General features: G+C 40.1%; 3 protein-coding genes across 3 annotated transcripts in view; all 3 read right to left on the bottom strand.

Moving 5' to 3' along the window:
- Window positions 1-4,267, bottom strand: part of LOC111331274 (carbonic anhydrase 2-like) — a 46,415-nt gene extending 42,148 nt beyond the window's left edge. Inside the window, exon 1 of the mRNA XM_088743253.1 lies at window positions 4,137-4,267. The gene's annotated coding sequence lies outside the window, so the exon portion shown is untranslated. The remainder of the gene's footprint in view (window positions 1-4,136) is intronic.
- LOC148717279 (carbonic anhydrase 13-like) overlaps window positions 1-13,212 on the bottom strand; it is a 36,920-nt gene extending 23,708 nt beyond the window's left edge. Inside the window, exon 1 of the mRNA XM_088743262.1 lies at window positions 13,189-13,212. The gene's annotated coding sequence lies outside the window, so the exon portion shown is untranslated. The remainder of the gene's footprint in view (window positions 1-13,188) is intronic.
- Window positions 12,724-14,216, bottom strand: LOC148717278 (uncharacterized). The gene is made up of 2 exons (XM_088743261.1): window positions 13,745-14,216; window positions 12,724-13,218 (listed from the first exon to the last, which is right to left on the bottom strand). The coding sequence occupies exon 1, from the start codon at window positions 14,207-14,209 to the stop codon at window positions 13,829-13,831; it is 381 nt and encodes a 126-aa protein (XP_088599387.1). The 5' UTR covers window positions 14,210-14,216; the 3' UTR covers window positions 12,724-13,218; window positions 13,745-13,828.
- Window positions 14,217-17,552: the final 3,336 nt, after the last annotated feature.

The following is a 17,552-nucleotide window of genomic DNA, read 5'->3' as shown; positions in this document are numbered from 1 at the left end:
TGTTTCGGACGAGGAGGACACATTTGCTAAATAAAAGCGAAAAAATGCCATTTCGCAAAAAAATAATTCTGTCAAAATTACTACTTTGCGAAACGAGTTCTATTTTGGTCAATAAAATGAGAGGTGACCAGGCTCTTAGAAACATTGATCATTTTATTAGTGGACACATTTTGTTTCGGACGAGGAGGACACATTTGCTAAATAAAAGCGAAAAAATGCCATTTCGCAAAAAAATAATTCTGTCAAAATTACTACTTTGCGAAACGAGTTCTATTTTGGTCAATAAAATGAGAGGTTACCAGGCTCTTAGAAACATTGATCATTTTATTAGTGGACACATTTTGTTTCGGACGAGGAGGACATATTTGCTAAATAAAAGCGAAAAAACGCCATTTCGCAAAATAGTAAGTCTGTCAAAATTAATACTTTTCGAAACGAATTCTACTATGGTCGATAAAATGAGAGGTGACCAGGCTCTTAGAAACATTGATCATTTTATTAGTGGAAACATTTTGTTTCGGACGAAGATGACATATTTGTTGAATAAAGGTGAAAAAAACGCCATTTCGCAAAATAGTAATTCTGTCAAAATTACTACTTTGCGAAACGAATTCTACTATGGTCAATAAAATGAGAGGTGACCAGGCTCTTAGAAACATTGATCATTTTATTGGTGGAAAAATTTTGTTTCGGGCGAAGAGGACATATTTGCTGAATAAAGGTGAAAAAACGCCATTTTGCAAAATAGTAATTTTGTCAAAATTACTACTTTGCGAAACGAATTCTACTATGGTCAATAAAATGAGAGGTGACCAGTCTCTTAGAGATATTGATCATTTTATTAGTGGAAACATTTTGTTTCGGACGAAGAGCACATATTTGCTAAATAAAGGCGAAAAAACGCCATTTCGCAAAATTTCGTTTCGTTTCGTTTCGTTTCGCAAAATAGTATAAGCCGACGACAAACATATTAAGTCGCCAATTTAACACTTGAATAGCTTTGACCACTTTGCCAAAGAAAGTCTCTGGAAGCGTTCACTAGCTGATGTGAGCAGAAGCACAAGTTTAGGAAAAACCTCAAAATTAAGGGAAGAATTGACGTCAAAGATAAATGGTTTATTGCTTTTGTATTCCTCCTCCACTGCGCTTCGTCCATTTCGCAACATTCGGGTTCAGTTTTTCCTCTCTTTCATTTCTTCTTCGCAAATGTCGAGGAGTCAATTTCATTTAGGGTTCTTTTCCAATTTGTGTATCAAGTGCTTAGCATTGTTTATTTTTCTCCCAAAATGTTATTTTAATTTTGACTCAGGGCCAGTATCAATAACATGTCATTGCAGTTTAATGACTGACGTGTTGCCCTGTCAGGTTACGTAAAATATTTGCTGGCCTCATTTAATAATAGCATCCTCAGCTAGGTAAAGTAAATTTCCAACACGCACTTGCCCTAAAGCTTATTAACCTTTTCCTAGAAAAGTTCTGCATTTCTAAGCCGCAGGGTTCCCTGTAAGGCAGTAGCAGTCATTTTAGGCTTACCAACAAATACCCGTTCAATATGTGAGTGCACTATTAGAGTGTATATACAAACAGCTTGATTAATTACCAGTCGCTCAAGAATTACTACGACTTTGTAGTTCCGCAAAGTAGTATGATGCAATCGTGAGGGTCTCATTCCTGAAAACGAAACTATTAGACTGTAAAGATAAAGTTACGTAAACAAATGTTCGCGAGAAACTGTGGAAATCATGCAGGACTCACGCGGAAACCATGCGCCTAGCGTTTAACCTTTGGGTGTAACGGCAATTTGGCCACGCAGTATCTCATGCGGCACCGTGATAACAAAGACGAGCATTCTTTGGCCGAAAACCACGAGAGTGTGGGCAATGCTGCTCTAGCTTCGGTGAAAAAAATTGACCATCATTTTTTTCCTTTTCAAAGAGTTCGATCCTTTACGAAGGAAGGAAGTGGACACATGCTTTAGCCTTTTCTTAACCATTAATATCACTGATCAAGTTTCCAACACAATCCATCGAGTCAGTGTTGCATTTCAATTGACCCTTAGGCTTTGTTTTCTTTCTATAAGACCCGTTTGTTAATCAGTTTAAAAGGACGGTTTTAGGAGTTCGCTCTAAGTTGCAGCCAGTTGAGTTTTTACTTATTTATTATTCGAATTCGTCGCTTAGTGGTTTATTTTTAGAAGGGAAGTAGTTTGACATCATCTCAAATATGAGAGCAAATTAGTACTGATTCAAGCACAATTTGACATTGATAAGTTGACATCTGTGGTTTTGTGGTTAGAAGCACACGATATTGACAGACATTGAAATAGTTACCACTCATGCTTCTGCATACAAGACACCTACTTTTTTAGAAATATTCGGCTCCGAAGAAAACACGGTTAACCTTATGGTTCTTCAACCAAGTGATGTACTTCATGCACTTAATCATCAAGGCCGATGAAATCATGGCCAAAGCAAGCACTTCACTCAGCCTTTCTTTGCTGTCCCGCTCTAAGAGAGAGAGATTCACCAACGAAATGACTATTTATTTGTTCACGCAATAACATTACTCGGATCAGTTGACTCTTAAGTGATTGCGCAACAGGTAGTTTTTCTGTTAAAAAAAAATTAATGAAACGTTGGCGCCGTTGTGTCTATTGACCCACCTAGAGTCATAAAGTCAAAAATGATTTGTCCGAGAACCACTTGGCTATTTTTCAACGTGCTTAAGCCTGCAATGATCTGTTTATCAAGTGCTGCAACCATAGGTTTTAAGGTTTTCGCAAATCTGTTCCCCTGACCTGTTCTTGAGGTCGGTTAAAAACCATTGAAATTTAGTGGTGCAAGACAAAGAATTCTACCCTGTCTACACTGCAGCCTTAATTCTTATCCAGAAAAAGAGACTCGTCTTCAAATCAGGTTGCGAAAATGAATTATTTAATAAGGAAGCATTATGGATTTCGAAAGAGCGATCTATCAAATTAGAGTTAAGAATCATCCAGTAAACATTAGACAAATTGTTCTTAGTCTTTCTTTATGTGTCATGTGGCAGAAGCATACATCGAGTTCGATAGAAACAAAATTTATCGAACATGTTTTTGAATCCATGAGCGAAGTGGGTGCAATTAGAAGGTACACGAAGGAGAGCGCAGCTACTCAAATAGCTAACACATAGTTTCAATTTCCTTATCACGTCCTTGAAACGCTGTCCCTTCACGCATATCGTGTTGCACTATTAATCACTTTACTCTGGAATTTGCTGTCTGATCAAGCATACCAATTGGGATAAGTACACTTGGAGTTAGTAGTCCAGAGCCCAACTAAGATTTGTATAAAACCTTCCGAATTAAAACTCCCCTTGTACTTTTCTTAAGCGACTTTCAGTAATGTAATAATCTGTAGTAAAATTGGAATGGAAATATTTGTGGACAGTCAGGAATATGAATCATTTTAATCTCGCCCAGATTACTTCTCAAGTCGACGATTGGTTGTTATATTTGCTGGTTGTCACAATTTCTTATCAAACGATTGCGTGGACATAATATCAACGTTTTCAATGTGAGACTAGAGACGATTTCTAAGACTAGAGAGGTTGAAGGAAACTAATAAAGAGATACACTAAAGGAAGTGATCTGTCGCGTCGAAAATTCTAAGCACGTAACGCTTTGAATTTGAAGATTTGTTTGCACCGCACCAATAGTTAAGTATTAAAGGTTCGTAAAACCGATCTATCCCTCTCAGAAACTATCAACGCGCCACGACTTGAGCGGGGCTCGTATTAGGGCCTACTAAAGTACAACCAGTGCACAAGATCGAGCACTCCAGCAAATGTGGCCGAAATTGCAGTATAGTTAGCCCAAGTAACACTTTGGTTAACAAAAATACCCTCCTAATTATTTGATATCAGCTTAACATTTGTTACAGATACATTTTCTAAGGCGCATAGCGCGCTTGCCATCGTGAGCGAAATATATGCGAAACACCAAGCGCGTTCTGTCTCTGCTGACACTTAGCATCATTTTTTTAGTGAAAGAACTGTCAACTCTGCCGATTATTAACTATTAGTAGCTGCTAGATGCAGTTACAGCGAGTTCAATACTTAAATGTGCAAAAAATAATAACAATTTATGAAAACGTTACCTTGCGAAGTTGTTTAGGGAGTGATCAACAGGTTATCGTTTCCGAAGTGGAGGAGATGACGGCGGAATAGGCAATGCTCTGAAATCTGTAGAACAAACCTAATATAATTCAAATTGGTCAGCGCCACGCACCGACTCGTGCATGACCTATTCCTTTCAATGTTATGATTCTTTATGGCTAGGCATCCGCGGATTTAATTCATGAACTAAAAATTGGAGCTAATTTCCGCAGTATTTTTTAATGGATGTATTGCCCTTGCGCATTTGCGTCAAGCATTACGTAAGGAACCATTTATTCCTTTAGTCAATAACAGCAATGATGTGGAAGAAAATAGAAGTTTGACGATAGAGATGAAGAGAATATTTAGAAAACGATCAGTGTCTAAAACAAGATGTGGGGGGGGGGGGGGGAGTTCACCGTTCAACTGTCAAGATCAAAAAGCTTGCTCTCTGAACTAATATCAAGACATCTCTTTGTTGTTTTTCCTAAGGAGTTGTTTAGAATTTTAGTATTGATCATCTGTTCGAACGAAGGGGTTAAAGTACTGCTGACAATCTCTGCAGTTTGGACATTTTGGAGTTCCTTCACGCCTATCAAGTGAGTTTTTAGCAACATCGAGACTGCCGTATGACAATTTAGGTCTTTATCCAGTGGATAGAGAGAGAGGGTTACAGAAAATGCTTAGTTCCACGTGTAACTGTACTGTCGCCAAGGTTACCTAACTCTGAGCGTGAGATCCTGCTATAACCAAAGAACGTGCCAATTATTGTATGTCCGTCATAACGGGCTTTGTTTTCCGCAACGGTTTATTTTACTGTTGGGCTCAATTAATGTTGTTTTTTTTATTCTATCATGCGGGGAGTCGTCGGGATTTTACTGAAAGGCAAGTGCACGCAGGTTACATAATGTTATCCATGCAAGCCTAGCCTGTGAGACACGCGGAAAGCATGCGTCCCGCAAAAAGTTGCAAAACACGAACATTCTTTCGCGTACGATGTCAACATTTGGCAACTGCGCTGGATAGAACGAAATAGTGATAGCCTATCGTAATTCCTTTTTATGTTATCTGACAGCTTAAGGTTCTAAAGTAAGTTAAGGTGATTGTCTGGCAGATTTGAACTGATAATATTAGTTCCAACACACACAGATTTTGAGAATGACAAGGGAGCTAGTCTACCGTATCAATGCGCCCTGTGGCGATTTTCTCTGTATAGCGTTTCTTTGTTTTCTCAACGCCATAGAGTAAATGTTTTTGGAATAATTAGAATTACTGCTTTTTTCGAAGACGACGAGTGAAGTAAATCATAGTTCGTTAGTTAAGCAGGTTAGAAAAGAGTGTCAATCGAGACAAGGTGCGAAAACAACGAAGCCTGGGATTAAAAAACGGGCAGTCTCTTATTGCAGTTTACATCTTCTGTCATATCGCTCGCTTCGGTTGATCAAGGGAACGGCAAAACCCGTTACATCAACCACCATGAACTCTTGGACGAGAGAGAGACAAGGAGAAAGGAAGAATTTTTTTCTCGTGACTCCGATACAGAGAATATTTTAGTTTGTTTGCTGCACAAGTAAACAACCGTGAAGAGGGGGCGTTTCAGGGGGCGGATAGAAGGGAGGCTGGCGTCTGATTGTCAACACTATTCTTATGTTTCTTTGATCGAGAACAATGACAAAAACAAAGGCAGCTAACCTTCTATGCATTCCTAGAGAATCGTGCGAGCCTTCCAGCGTTGCGAAGTATTGCGTGACGAGCATAATAATGATTACTGGGGGCTAATGATTGATGGGAGTTGGCCTCTCTAACAACCAATCGGATTTTTGTAAAAGGACAAAGTCAGCAACTTAAACTAACGACTTTCGTGAAAGCATAGTTATGGTGAAAGTTACATTTGTATTTAAGAAATGCGAATGAAGAACAAGTTTAGAGCCCACCAAGAAACACTAATTGACAAGCAGCAGTCAAACAAAAGGCAGTCAACAAAATCAATGATTAAAATCGGGCCAGCTTTGACACTTGATATTCCGTTATTGATTCGTAAATCTATCCGCGACATTTGCTAAGCACGTCAACATTTTGAAAGATGGGGCGGCTGTACACATGCTAAGTTCTTATGGTCTAGAAAATTTCCTGAAGGGAATCGGAACCTAGTTCGCTTGAGGCCTCCATCAACGAGAGGTCGAGTTACCGAGGTAAATTGAAATTACAGTGAATTTGTAAGGAGAATTCAGGGAGATCGATTTTGGCGCAAGTTATCAGTTTTATCAGGATGTTTTAGTCGGTAAAGACTTGTTTCCATATCTCAAAGTGCCCTTGGACGTGAGGTGCCTGGAAATGAAACTAAATCACTGGAATATAATAAGAGCCGAACTACCGACGATTTACGACTCCGAACCGGTTCCGTGTTCTCGCTCTGCACAAATTTTAAGTCTATTTCGTGTGCGTTCTGAGTCAAGAGAAAACATCTGGCTTAGTAAACATCACATCCAGCATAGTTCTGTCGCTTAAGGTTTATTTTCGCCGATAAAAAAAAAAGAAATCAAAGACACTAAACCTCAAGGGCGGTTTCAGCTATGGAAACGAGTAGCTGCACGACGCATTTGCTTTGTTTCTATAGCTCAAACCGCCCTTGTGCCTTTCCAAAATCGGTTTCCGGTTCCGGTATTAAAAAAATGTTTCGCGCTCTTTTTCAAATTCACCAGAAAAGAATAGTCTGATGTCTTAGTTTCTTTAGTGGAGTATATTTGGGCAATGGCAAGCGATGTAGATGTAGCATATTATTTATCGGAAACTTTCGATGTACATTTATTCAGCAAGTCTGGCTACGTCTACCAATCTTAAAATATCATGTATTACATAACAGTTATCTCTGAAAAAGTTGTGGCTACCGCTAGTTTATTCTGGATTCCAAAAGCTTTTCAGCAAGTCTGTTTCTCATCGGAAATCTGGAAGTCCAGGCTGCAAAAATATACTTTGTCACTAACAGCATCACTTGTGCCTATCATTTCTTTACTGACTGAACACTCTCTCAGGAAGCCTATTTAAAAGTTTTTGAAAGTCAAATTAGAGTAGTTCTATAGTGACCGGGAGACTTGACTTAAATAGAAGTGGAATGTTCAGCTTCCATTTTCAAAGCTTTATTTTATTGCAGGTCTCGCATTTCCAAGACTTGTTAGATTCTACAGCCCAGAGTGGTATGTCAGCACACTTAAGGTGACACCAGTCATTACAGTGGTGACATTGTACATAGGTGTCACCAGTAGGAGGAGTAGGGGAGGGGATATGATTGATCTGGCGCGCAGCAGAAAATTCAGTGGTAAACAATAAAGACAATTGAGTGTTTATGTCTCGGAACTATCGGTCTGATAGTTGCCTCCTTGGAAATTTGATGTTCTTAAATCTGGCATATTTGTTTTAAGAACATCAAATTTCCGCGGGGCAACTATCAGCTGATAGTTCCTCGACAGAAACACTCTATTGTTTAAATATCCTCCAATGAGATCATAGAAGAGGTATAGAACAGAACTTTGACATACCGAACCCTCTATAGAATGAAGCAACTTCCAAAGTAGCACTTTGAGGAGTTCCACTCTGGTCTGAATTTTCTACTTGAGGAAGTGTATTGATATGGTAACACCAGTTCTTGTCTTTTTCAACTTGTTTACTCCCAGTACCACAAAATAAGTGTTTTAAATTATTTTTGAATATTCCTTTTTGGATATTAGTATTCTTTCCACAAGTACAACTTACAACCAATGACATGTATGAATTAGAACGAGAACAAATGACACTTGAATAAAGTATTCATATACTATTTACTTGTCAATGATTATTTCTTGTTTTATTTCTGCTAAAATGAAGATGGGTGTTGTTTATCACCCCCTCCTCCCCCCCCCCCCCCAAAAAAAATTAAAAAAAATTTGTGGGAAATTTTATCATAATTAATGATTACTGAGTAACCCATACCTGCAGTTTCATTTCTTTTCTCTCTTGTTTCTAAGCTTTCTTCCTCTCTTTTCCATTTGGACAGTCAAAATGTTTTTGCCCCAAAACAAAATATGATATGCCATCAAATTTCAATTTTTGGTCTTCCCACATGACTTCTTGTGTTGTAGCTGATGGGTCTAACACAGAACTATAATTTTGTGTCTGCAAACAAGTGATTTTGTCACTGGGTATTCTTATCACTCATAATGTGAATTCTAACCCAGTCTTGCAAAGATCATATTAGAGAGTTTGTTGAAACATATACTATACAAGGTCTGTTAAGCCCACTGGGGCTTATGGAATTTCAGGCCTCATTGATGGGGGGTTAATTTGAAGGGGAGTAATACAGAGGGGAGGAGCATGGAGTGGAGGGGGGGTGGGCGCTTCAATTGTAATCTAAAAACTAGCAATTCATCTTAAAATATATCTTCTTTTTTTGAAAGAAAATTTAAATATAACAGATTGATTGGTGATGTACTGTGCTTTTCCTTCTCCCAGTGCCTTTATAGAACTAGACCAACTGAGGATTTAGTTCGTTCCCTTTTATAATAAATAGATGGGAGAATAACACAGAATTTGGCTTATTTGCACCGTCAGACTTACCGATACTCCCAAAGCTGTCATCCACATTGTCTGAATTTCGGCTTCTTGAATGGTGGATCTCTATGAAAGCCTTGAATGTGAGAGTTATCGAACAGTTTATAACGTCAAGTCTTTCGATAAAAAATGACACATGCCATTTTGCAGAGAAATTTTCTCTGTACGCACCTCTGCAGCAAAAAGTTCGCCGTTCAGAGTGTGCTCTGAACCTTTTCCATTGTCGGGTCCTCAATGAAGGTGAAATTGAGTTGTAGTGTGGTTTCCCACGAGGCCTCCACCATTGACGAAGAACATTTTATCTGGTAGGTTCACTTTTAGAGCAGAGCCAGTGTTCTCTTGAGTGAACTAAATGAGAGTGTACTTCCGTTGTTTCGCAAGTTCCAGGCTGAGAACGACTTGTAGGTTGCATTGGTGAAGGAAATGTCTATGGGAGATTGGCTTTTCCCAGAGGCGCAGTCGCCTGTCCATCCATCTGTGTGAATGTATTTGCATTATGGCGGATGTAATTTTACGAGCTCTGTTTTTAATCATATTTATACACCTCTTCCGGACTCAGCGATGGCGAGAAATAGATGATCTTTCTCCTAACATAGTCTACAAAGGATACAGCAAAGTTTCTCACACGATTTGTTCGCTCAAGCAGCAATTTCGATCTGATTCATCTCACTTCTTCCCACCACGTGGAATTACATCAGAGCTTCTCGTCAAAAGGAAACTCTACTCTCGTCGCGTACGCTACCACTCCAACAGTTTATCCACCTTTAATCCCGTCACGTTACTTCTTTGTGGAGTCTGTCCCAATCCTGGCCCCGTTTCAACCAAAGACATAAAAAAGTGTCTCGTCTGCAGAAAGACCATAAGAGCAAATACGAAACCGCTCAACTGTAACGAGTGCTGTAGAAATGCACATTGGAAATGTGCGGGCCTGAAATGTAAAAGCTTGACAGTTCCCCACTGGACGTGCTGGACTTGCCTACAACCTTTCCAATTCTCCGATTCCTTCTTCGAAGAATCAACCCACCTCTCACTTCAGACAAGTGAAGACGTCCCAAAAGTTTCGGAATTAAACATGCTTAGATATGCAAATAATCTGAAGTTGGGACATTTAAACGTAAAGAGCATGGGTGGATTCAAGCTCTTTGAGATTAAGAACATGCTAAGAAACAATTTATTAGACATTTTCGTTCTTTCAGAGACCAAAATCGATGACGCCTATCCAAACAGCCAGTTTTACGTGAAGGGCTACAAACTATATCGACAGGATAGAACAAACTTTGGTGGCGGTCTTATAATTTATGCAAGATCCGACCTTTTAACAAAACGCGTTGAAAACGTCAAAACACTTGGTCTAGAATCAATTACTATCGAGGTCAGAACCCGAAAGAACTCGCCAAGATTTTTCCTGTGCGGTCTTTACAGACCGCCAAAAATAACCAAAGAAATTTGGACACTCGAACTGGAACGACTACTGGAATCGATCAACAGGCTCTCCGATGACTACACACTACTTGGAGACTTGAACTGTAACATCCTAGAACCCGACAAAGAGCCAAAATTAGGAAGGCATCTACTAAACCTGTGCGATGTTACAATTTGAAATGTCTTATTGACACACCAACCAGAGTTACAGCCATAACAAGAGCCGCGTATCCCAAACGGGCCCCCAAGATCACTATCAGAAGGAACTTCAAGAACTTCGATGCGGAAAGATACAACGAAGACCTTGCCTTTATACCTTTCCATGTTGCAAACACCTTTGAAGACATCGATGATGTATACTGGGCATGGGAAAAACTTCTAACAGACGTACTTGGCGATCATGCTCCCCTAGTACAGAGGAAATCAGTTAAACCTAAGCCACCCTACTTTAATTCTGAAGTGATGGCCCCTATTCGATGTAGGAATAAATTCAGACGAACACGTTACACTACCAAGGAACCAAGCGATTGGGAAAAATATCGTCAACAAAGAAATCGTGTCGTAAACCTGATAAGAAGGGCCATTAAGAAATACTTTGCCAAGCAATGCAGTGCATCTACCGGAAATCCTTCGGAATTTTGGAGCGTGTTTAAACCATTCTTGTTCTCCAGCAAAAATCAGATGTCTGAGTCTATTCAGTTAGTGGAAAGCGAAAACATCATCATCCAAGACCAAAATCAGATTGCAGATATCCTTAATGATCATTTTCTCAGCATAAGCGCACTGGCCTCGCCTGATCCGAAAAATCACCCCAGTATTTCCACCATCGTGAACAACGTTTCTTCTACTGCTGTCTTTAACTTCACCTCAGTAACCGAATCCACGATAGCAGACTTGTTAAAGTCACTTAACATCAGAAAAGCTACCGGGTGTGATTTAATACCTCCTAGGGCTTTGAAAGAAGGTTATCCCAGTCTCAGCCACCCGATCTGTTCTTTGATCAACCAACTGATTATGAGAAAGGAGATACCCAGCACCTGGAAACACGGGGAGGTTTTACCGTCCTTCAAAAATGGTGATGCAATGGACAAAACAGACTATGGACCAATTACTATTCTGCCTGCAATTAGCAAAGTGTTTGAAAAAAGCTTATGTCCTCAGTTAACCTCTTACTTTGAAACTATCTTCCCAGCCACTCTAACTGCCTACCGAAAGAACCACAGCTGCTGTACTACCTTGCTGATACTGACTGAAGACTGGAAAACTGAACTAGATTCAAACAACACTATTGGAGCGACACTAATTGACCTCAGCAAAGCCTTTGATCGCCTCCCTCACAATCTACTACTTGAAAAGCTTGCTGCGTACGGTGTCAGCCTAGAAAGCCTTGAGCTACTGGCAAACTATCTGAAAAACAGAACACAATGTGTTAGGCTAAATGTCATTCGTTCACGCACCGAAAAGATAAGGTCAGGTGTTCCACAAGGGAACGCAGCTATTAGGCCCGCAGTTATTCAACATTTTTATAAACGACTTGTTCTACAATATTAAAAAAGCCAAACTATCCGCATATGCAGACGACAAACAACTTTACTGTAGTAACGCAAACGCGAGAATTGTACAGAGGATCCTAAATTCTGAACTAGCTGTGGTTTCAAGCTGAATCAAGGACAACGGCCTACTCCTCAATGCTAAGAAATGTGAATCCTTGGTCTTCACAAAATCAAACCTCCAACGTAACCAAGAAGACAAAATCAGCTTCATGATTGATGGAACATCTATGCAACCCTCTACCACCTGCAAACTCCTGGCCGTGCTTATAGATGACCGGCTGAATTTCAACAATCACGTAACTTCACTATGCAAGAAGATTAGCAAGCAAATTGCAATCATATGCCGGTTTAGAAAACTTCTTAGCTTACAAACCAAGCTTACACTATATAAGGCTTACATTCTTCCTCATTTTACCGATTGTTCCACAGTGTGGATGCACTGTGGAAAAACAACATCGGCTAAACTTGAAAAACCCAACGAGCGTGCTTTAAGATCAATCCTTAACAACAGCACTAGTACCTCTAGTACTCTACTTGAAACAGTAAATATGCCCACATTGCACAACAGAAGAGTCCAGGACATGTGCATTCTTGTTTATAAAGTTATTCATGGGAAAACATCAAATCCACTTCGTACTCTGCTGACGCTTAGAAACAACTCACACAACCTACGTGGCGAACTGATTCTTGTGCAACCCAGAGTCAACACTACTAAGCATGGGCTAAATACTTTCAGGTACTTTGGTTCAAAAATCTGGAACTCTTTAAATAATGACTTAAGAACTTCGCGAACACTAAAAGAGTTTGTAACACGTATCAGGAAAATTACTTTTGACGTATGTAACTGTACCCTTTGTAGCTCTTAGACTTAATGTAATTTTTACTCTGGATCTAGTTTTAGTATTCTATCTTTTCAATAGCATGTTAGCTATATTAGTGTATTTATAATGTTATTAATTGGTTGATTAATTAATTAATTGATTGGTTAACCATATATTTTACTTATTATCTCTGAACTTTTATTGTAACTTTTTAGTATTATATTTCATTTATTTTCTACTCGATTCATTAGCTATCTAAGCTAGGTGCCTGACAAGCTCCATAAATTTCGAGTATAAATAAATCTACAAAAATCTACTACTCAACGGACCTAAAATTGCATAAAAGTTTAGAAATTTGACACGAGAAAAGTGTAATAGACGTTACTTAAAGGAGTGGGTTAATACGTACTAAGAGGCCCCTTTCTTTGTCAAAAAGGGAATAATGTTAAAGTAATTATGGATAGCCAGTCATGTCACCAAATAAAAGTGGGGCGATGGGTTGAAGTTCCCTTCGTTTATTGTGGAATACTCTCTACACCGCGCATCACAAGCCCTGATGAGATAATCAAGGGGTATATGAAAACTACAGCTAGGGGAGGGCTTCCACCTGACCCAAAAGTGGTACCATCGAACTCGACATTTCAACACTAAGAAAGGCACCATCAGCGACATACCATCGGCACAATTACTGCAGTGGCTCCAGCCTGAAAAAGGAAATAATATTTTTCAAATATAGAAATTTCACATGAAGAACTGATAAGGTAATCTTTTTTTTTTTAAATTCTGCGTGTTAAGAATTGAGATCGTTTGGAATTATAAAATAAAAGAAAAATTTAATCCTTAAACGTCATCCAGGAAAGTAATTTCGAATGCCTTTGTTCGACTTTTATAACAAACCCAAGAGACCAAAATTCTTACCCTGTAGGGGGGAGGGGGCGGGGGAGTAGTGGTTCATTTCTCTTGGGAGGGAACACTTCTATTCAAAGCACACACAGTTCTGAAAATTGCCTGAGGCATCGAGACGGTCTGATCGGTTATTCGCTAGCATCTCTCATGACTTATCTGGACTGATAAACTTGGCCACAACAAGTATAATGCTGCTAAGAAAACGAAACGCCTATACAGAGGCAACAACAGTGTAGTGTCATTTACCATATTCAAACTTCTGCAGAAGGCATTACGAGGCATTTCGAACCTTTCGTTTTATATTTAGAGAAATGAAATACTTACTGTCGGCTCCTTAGCCGATAGAAATTCCAGTAAGATCAATGAATAGCTAACACCAGAAATTTGGCCATGGTTTGCTAATTTTTTTTAATTTCCTGCGTAAGGAAATAACAGAGGAGTCATGGTTGGTGCGCTCATGGTTGGTGCGCACATGGTTGGTGCGCTCATGGTTGGTGCGCTCATGGTTGGTGCGCTCATGGTTAGTGCGCATATGGTTGGTGCGCTCATGGTTGGTGCGCTCATGGTTGGTGCGCATATGGTTGGTGTGCTCATGGTTGGTGCGCATATGGTTGGTGCGCTCATGGTTGGTGCGCTCATGGTTGGTGCGCTCATGGTTGGTGCGCTCATGGTTGGTGCGCTCATGGTTGGTGCGCTCATGGTTGGTGCGCTCATGGTTGGTGCGCTCATGGTTGGTGCGCTCATGGTTGGTGCGCATATGGTTGGTGCGCTCATGGTTGGTGCGTTCATGGTTGGTGCGCTCATGGTTGGTGCGCATTTGGTTGGTGCGCTTATGGTTGGTGCGCTCATGGTTGGTGCGCATATGGTTGGTGTGCTCATGGTTGGTGCGCATATGGTTGGTGCGCTCATGGTTGGTGCGCTCATGGTTGGTGCGCTCATGGTTGGTGCGCTCATGGTTGGTGCGCATATGGTTGGTGCGCTCATGGTTGGTGCGCTCATGGTTGGTGCGCATATGGTTGGTGCGCATATGGTTGGTGCGCTCATGGTTGGTGCGCTCATGGTTGCTGCGCTCATGGTTGGTGCGCTCATGGTTGGTACGCTCATGGTTGGTGCGCTCATGGTTGGTGCGCATATGGTTGGTGCGCTCATGGTTGGTGCACTCATGGTTGGTGCGCTCATGGTTGGTGCGCATATGGTTGGTGCGCTCACGGTTGGTGCGCTCACGGTTGGTGCGCTCGTGGTTGGTGTGCTCGTGGTTGGTGCGTTCATGGTTGGTGCGCTCATGGTTGGTGCGCATATGGTTGGTGCGCTCATGGTTCGTGCACTCATGGTTGGTGCGCTTATGGTTGGTGCGCTCGATTCCGGATCGAGTGGTTCGGGTTCGAGCCCCGGCCGGGACATTGTGTTGTGTTCTTAGGCAAGACACTTTACTCTCACTGTGCCTCTCTTCACCCAGGTGTTAAAATGGGTAACGGCAACTTAATGCTGGGGGTAACCCTGCGATGGACTGCATCCCATCCAGGGAAGTAGAAATACTCCTAGTCGCTTTATGCTACAGAAACCGGAGTTAACAACCGGCCTAATGGGCCAATAGGCTTGTACACAGACTTTATCTTACCTTAAGGAAAGAACAGAAGAGTTATATCGTTAATCTTAAGACGGCTAAGACAACATTTTAATGTGAAATAACAATCATTCTGAACAGAAATAAAAGGAGTCGCGATAACGCTGGAGTAGACAAAATATAGTATAGAAGCAATAAAATCTTTTATACAAATGAATGTTATAGTCGTTTGGAATATGTTTAAAGTATTACAATCTTGGGATGTCACATCATAAGACCACGAATCTATGAAATATAATGAAAATATCATGAATCACTCGAATTGAATAAATTACAAATCAGGTATTGACCTGGTAACGTGGCTGGACGAGTGCCACTTTAATATGGTGGTGCTTTGAGAAGCACAAGAAGCCGAGGCTTCACAAATGACGTTTAAAGTTTTACTTCAAGAGAATAATGTAAAGCACAGATAAGTTCTGATATTTTTTCTTTCAGCTCATTCTCATACACTTTCCTTCAATTCAAGTTCAAATTGAAACCGGCCTAATGGAGAGGAAGTTGTTTTTACTCACCGGCGGTCACGAAAACACTTAGAGCCATTCAGCTGACACAAATGAAAACAGGCAGCAGAAAACGGTTTATAGTTACCTTAACCTGAACGAAAACGAGTGATTTTAGAACTAAACTTAAAGTCTCGTATCTCTCTAGGAGAGTAACTTGTTTCAAAACTTTTCTTGAAAAATTGTATCTATTTTTATCGATTTTCGAAGATATTGCTTGGTTCGATTTTATGCTGTCGTCGGCGGAAAATATTTAATTGAAATAAAAAAGAGCTGTGAGCGGGTCATATCTGGTAACACAATTTCCAACCATAGGCAAAGGTTGGAGACTAACTCCTTTGGATGGTCAAGTGATTCGAAACCTCTGGTGACGTGCATGCAGTTTCGATTTGAGGGGCGAAACTAAAGCACGATCGATACTCTTGCTTTTTACTTTTTTTGTACTGATTCTGCTCTCACCAGCTTATCTTGTTGCATAACTCATCACTCCACCGATTAACATATTTAAATAGCGAGTCATGTAGCCACGTGTGTTCCGTAACATTAGGTATCGTCTATGAGCCTCTAAACAGTGAATAAAAATGAAATCTAGTTTCCCACGCAAAATTATTTTGACTTAAGTTTTTCAAACAGAGTCGCGCCAGGAGGCTGTTAAAGTTGGAAGGCTTACTTTTCGGTATTTTCCATTAGCTTACAGTTGATCAACGGCTTTTCATCTTTTCAGCCAAATGCAGATGTCTATAGAGTTCACTCAAATTTTCAAATCGAGCAGCATCGCCAGCTACGCAGGCTAATGATTAAATGTCACTAACCTCTAGAATTACTCACTTCCTATCGCTAAATTGCTCAAAAATTATAATTTTTCCTTGAAAAAGAACTCATTTCAGTGTTCCGCTCCTTGTGTCCGAAGTGGAGGAGGTGCAAAGAGAAAGTAATAAACTGATTCGCGTCGACGTCTTTTATCGCAGAGTGTTCACGCGTCATTTACCTTGTTCAGTCTTCCAATCATTATTTACGAATGTAAACAACACAGCACCCTAAAGAGTTGTTTTCTTTAACAACCAAAATAATTTGAGCGGAATTAGTGCCGAATATTATATCAGTGTTCACATTACAGGACAAATCGAGTTTTACGAAGAATCACAAATCAGCTGTTGCGCGAAACGCAGCTTTTCAATGGAAAACAGATTTTAAACAATTCAAAGTGCGGGATGAATTCTGACTCTCACATATGGCTTCGTTTCCTGGTAAATTAATCAAGATGAAACCCTTTTGATGATGAATTTGTCTATTCTCCTTATAATTTTTCCTGATAATGTATCGATATTGTTATGCGAAGTTACTCGTTTATCACTTGCGGAAGTTAAACGACTAGTGGATACAGTGTTTTATGTCTACCGTGGCTCGTGCTGTTTTCGTTATTGTTTTCGCTCCCAACGAGAAACTTCGACAAGTTTCCTAGGGTTCGCACCTATCATGCGGCTTTCTTTGTACGTGGGGACAAAAGGCACACTTGGCTAGTCAAAAGCTTTTTTTAACGATTCCCCAAATTTTGGCATTCAACTAAATTTTTAACTTTGGAAAACATCTCAAGATATAAGTGGTTTTTATCATGATGTCAATATGAATCTGTGTAATGAAGCAAGGTAAAAGTTTTCATGGGATATTCAGTCATTTTCCTTTTGGTGACGAACTCCATCAAGCACGCAGTGCGAGAATCCTCGTCTTATTTCTGCTGGTCAGCGACTCTAATTTAGGTGTAACATGAAACGTTTAAATCAGAAAAGTGGTTAGTCTATTGGAATGAATGTCTCAGATTGTGGGTAACGAAAATGACTCTTCATAGTAGCTTCCCTTGACGTTTTCATTGGGTACTTAGCGAGGCTGTTCCTTTAGCAGCTTATTTCCGCCAATTTCTTGGGTCCGGTCTTCGATCCTCCCGACCAAGAAGAGGAGGAAGAAGGAGACCGGGGATAGGGTCTTCATTCTCAGGAACATCTGGTTTTAA

The sequence above is a fragment of the Stylophora pistillata genome, chromosome 13 (assembly GCF_964205215.1).
Source record: "Stylophora pistillata chromosome 13, jaStyPist1.2, whole genome shotgun sequence".
NCBI lineage: Eukaryota > Metazoa > Cnidaria > Anthozoa > Scleractinia > Pocilloporidae > Stylophora > Stylophora pistillata.
The sequence above is the reverse complement of the archived record's forward strand: the minus strand, read 5'-3'. Positions and strand labels throughout refer to the sequence as shown.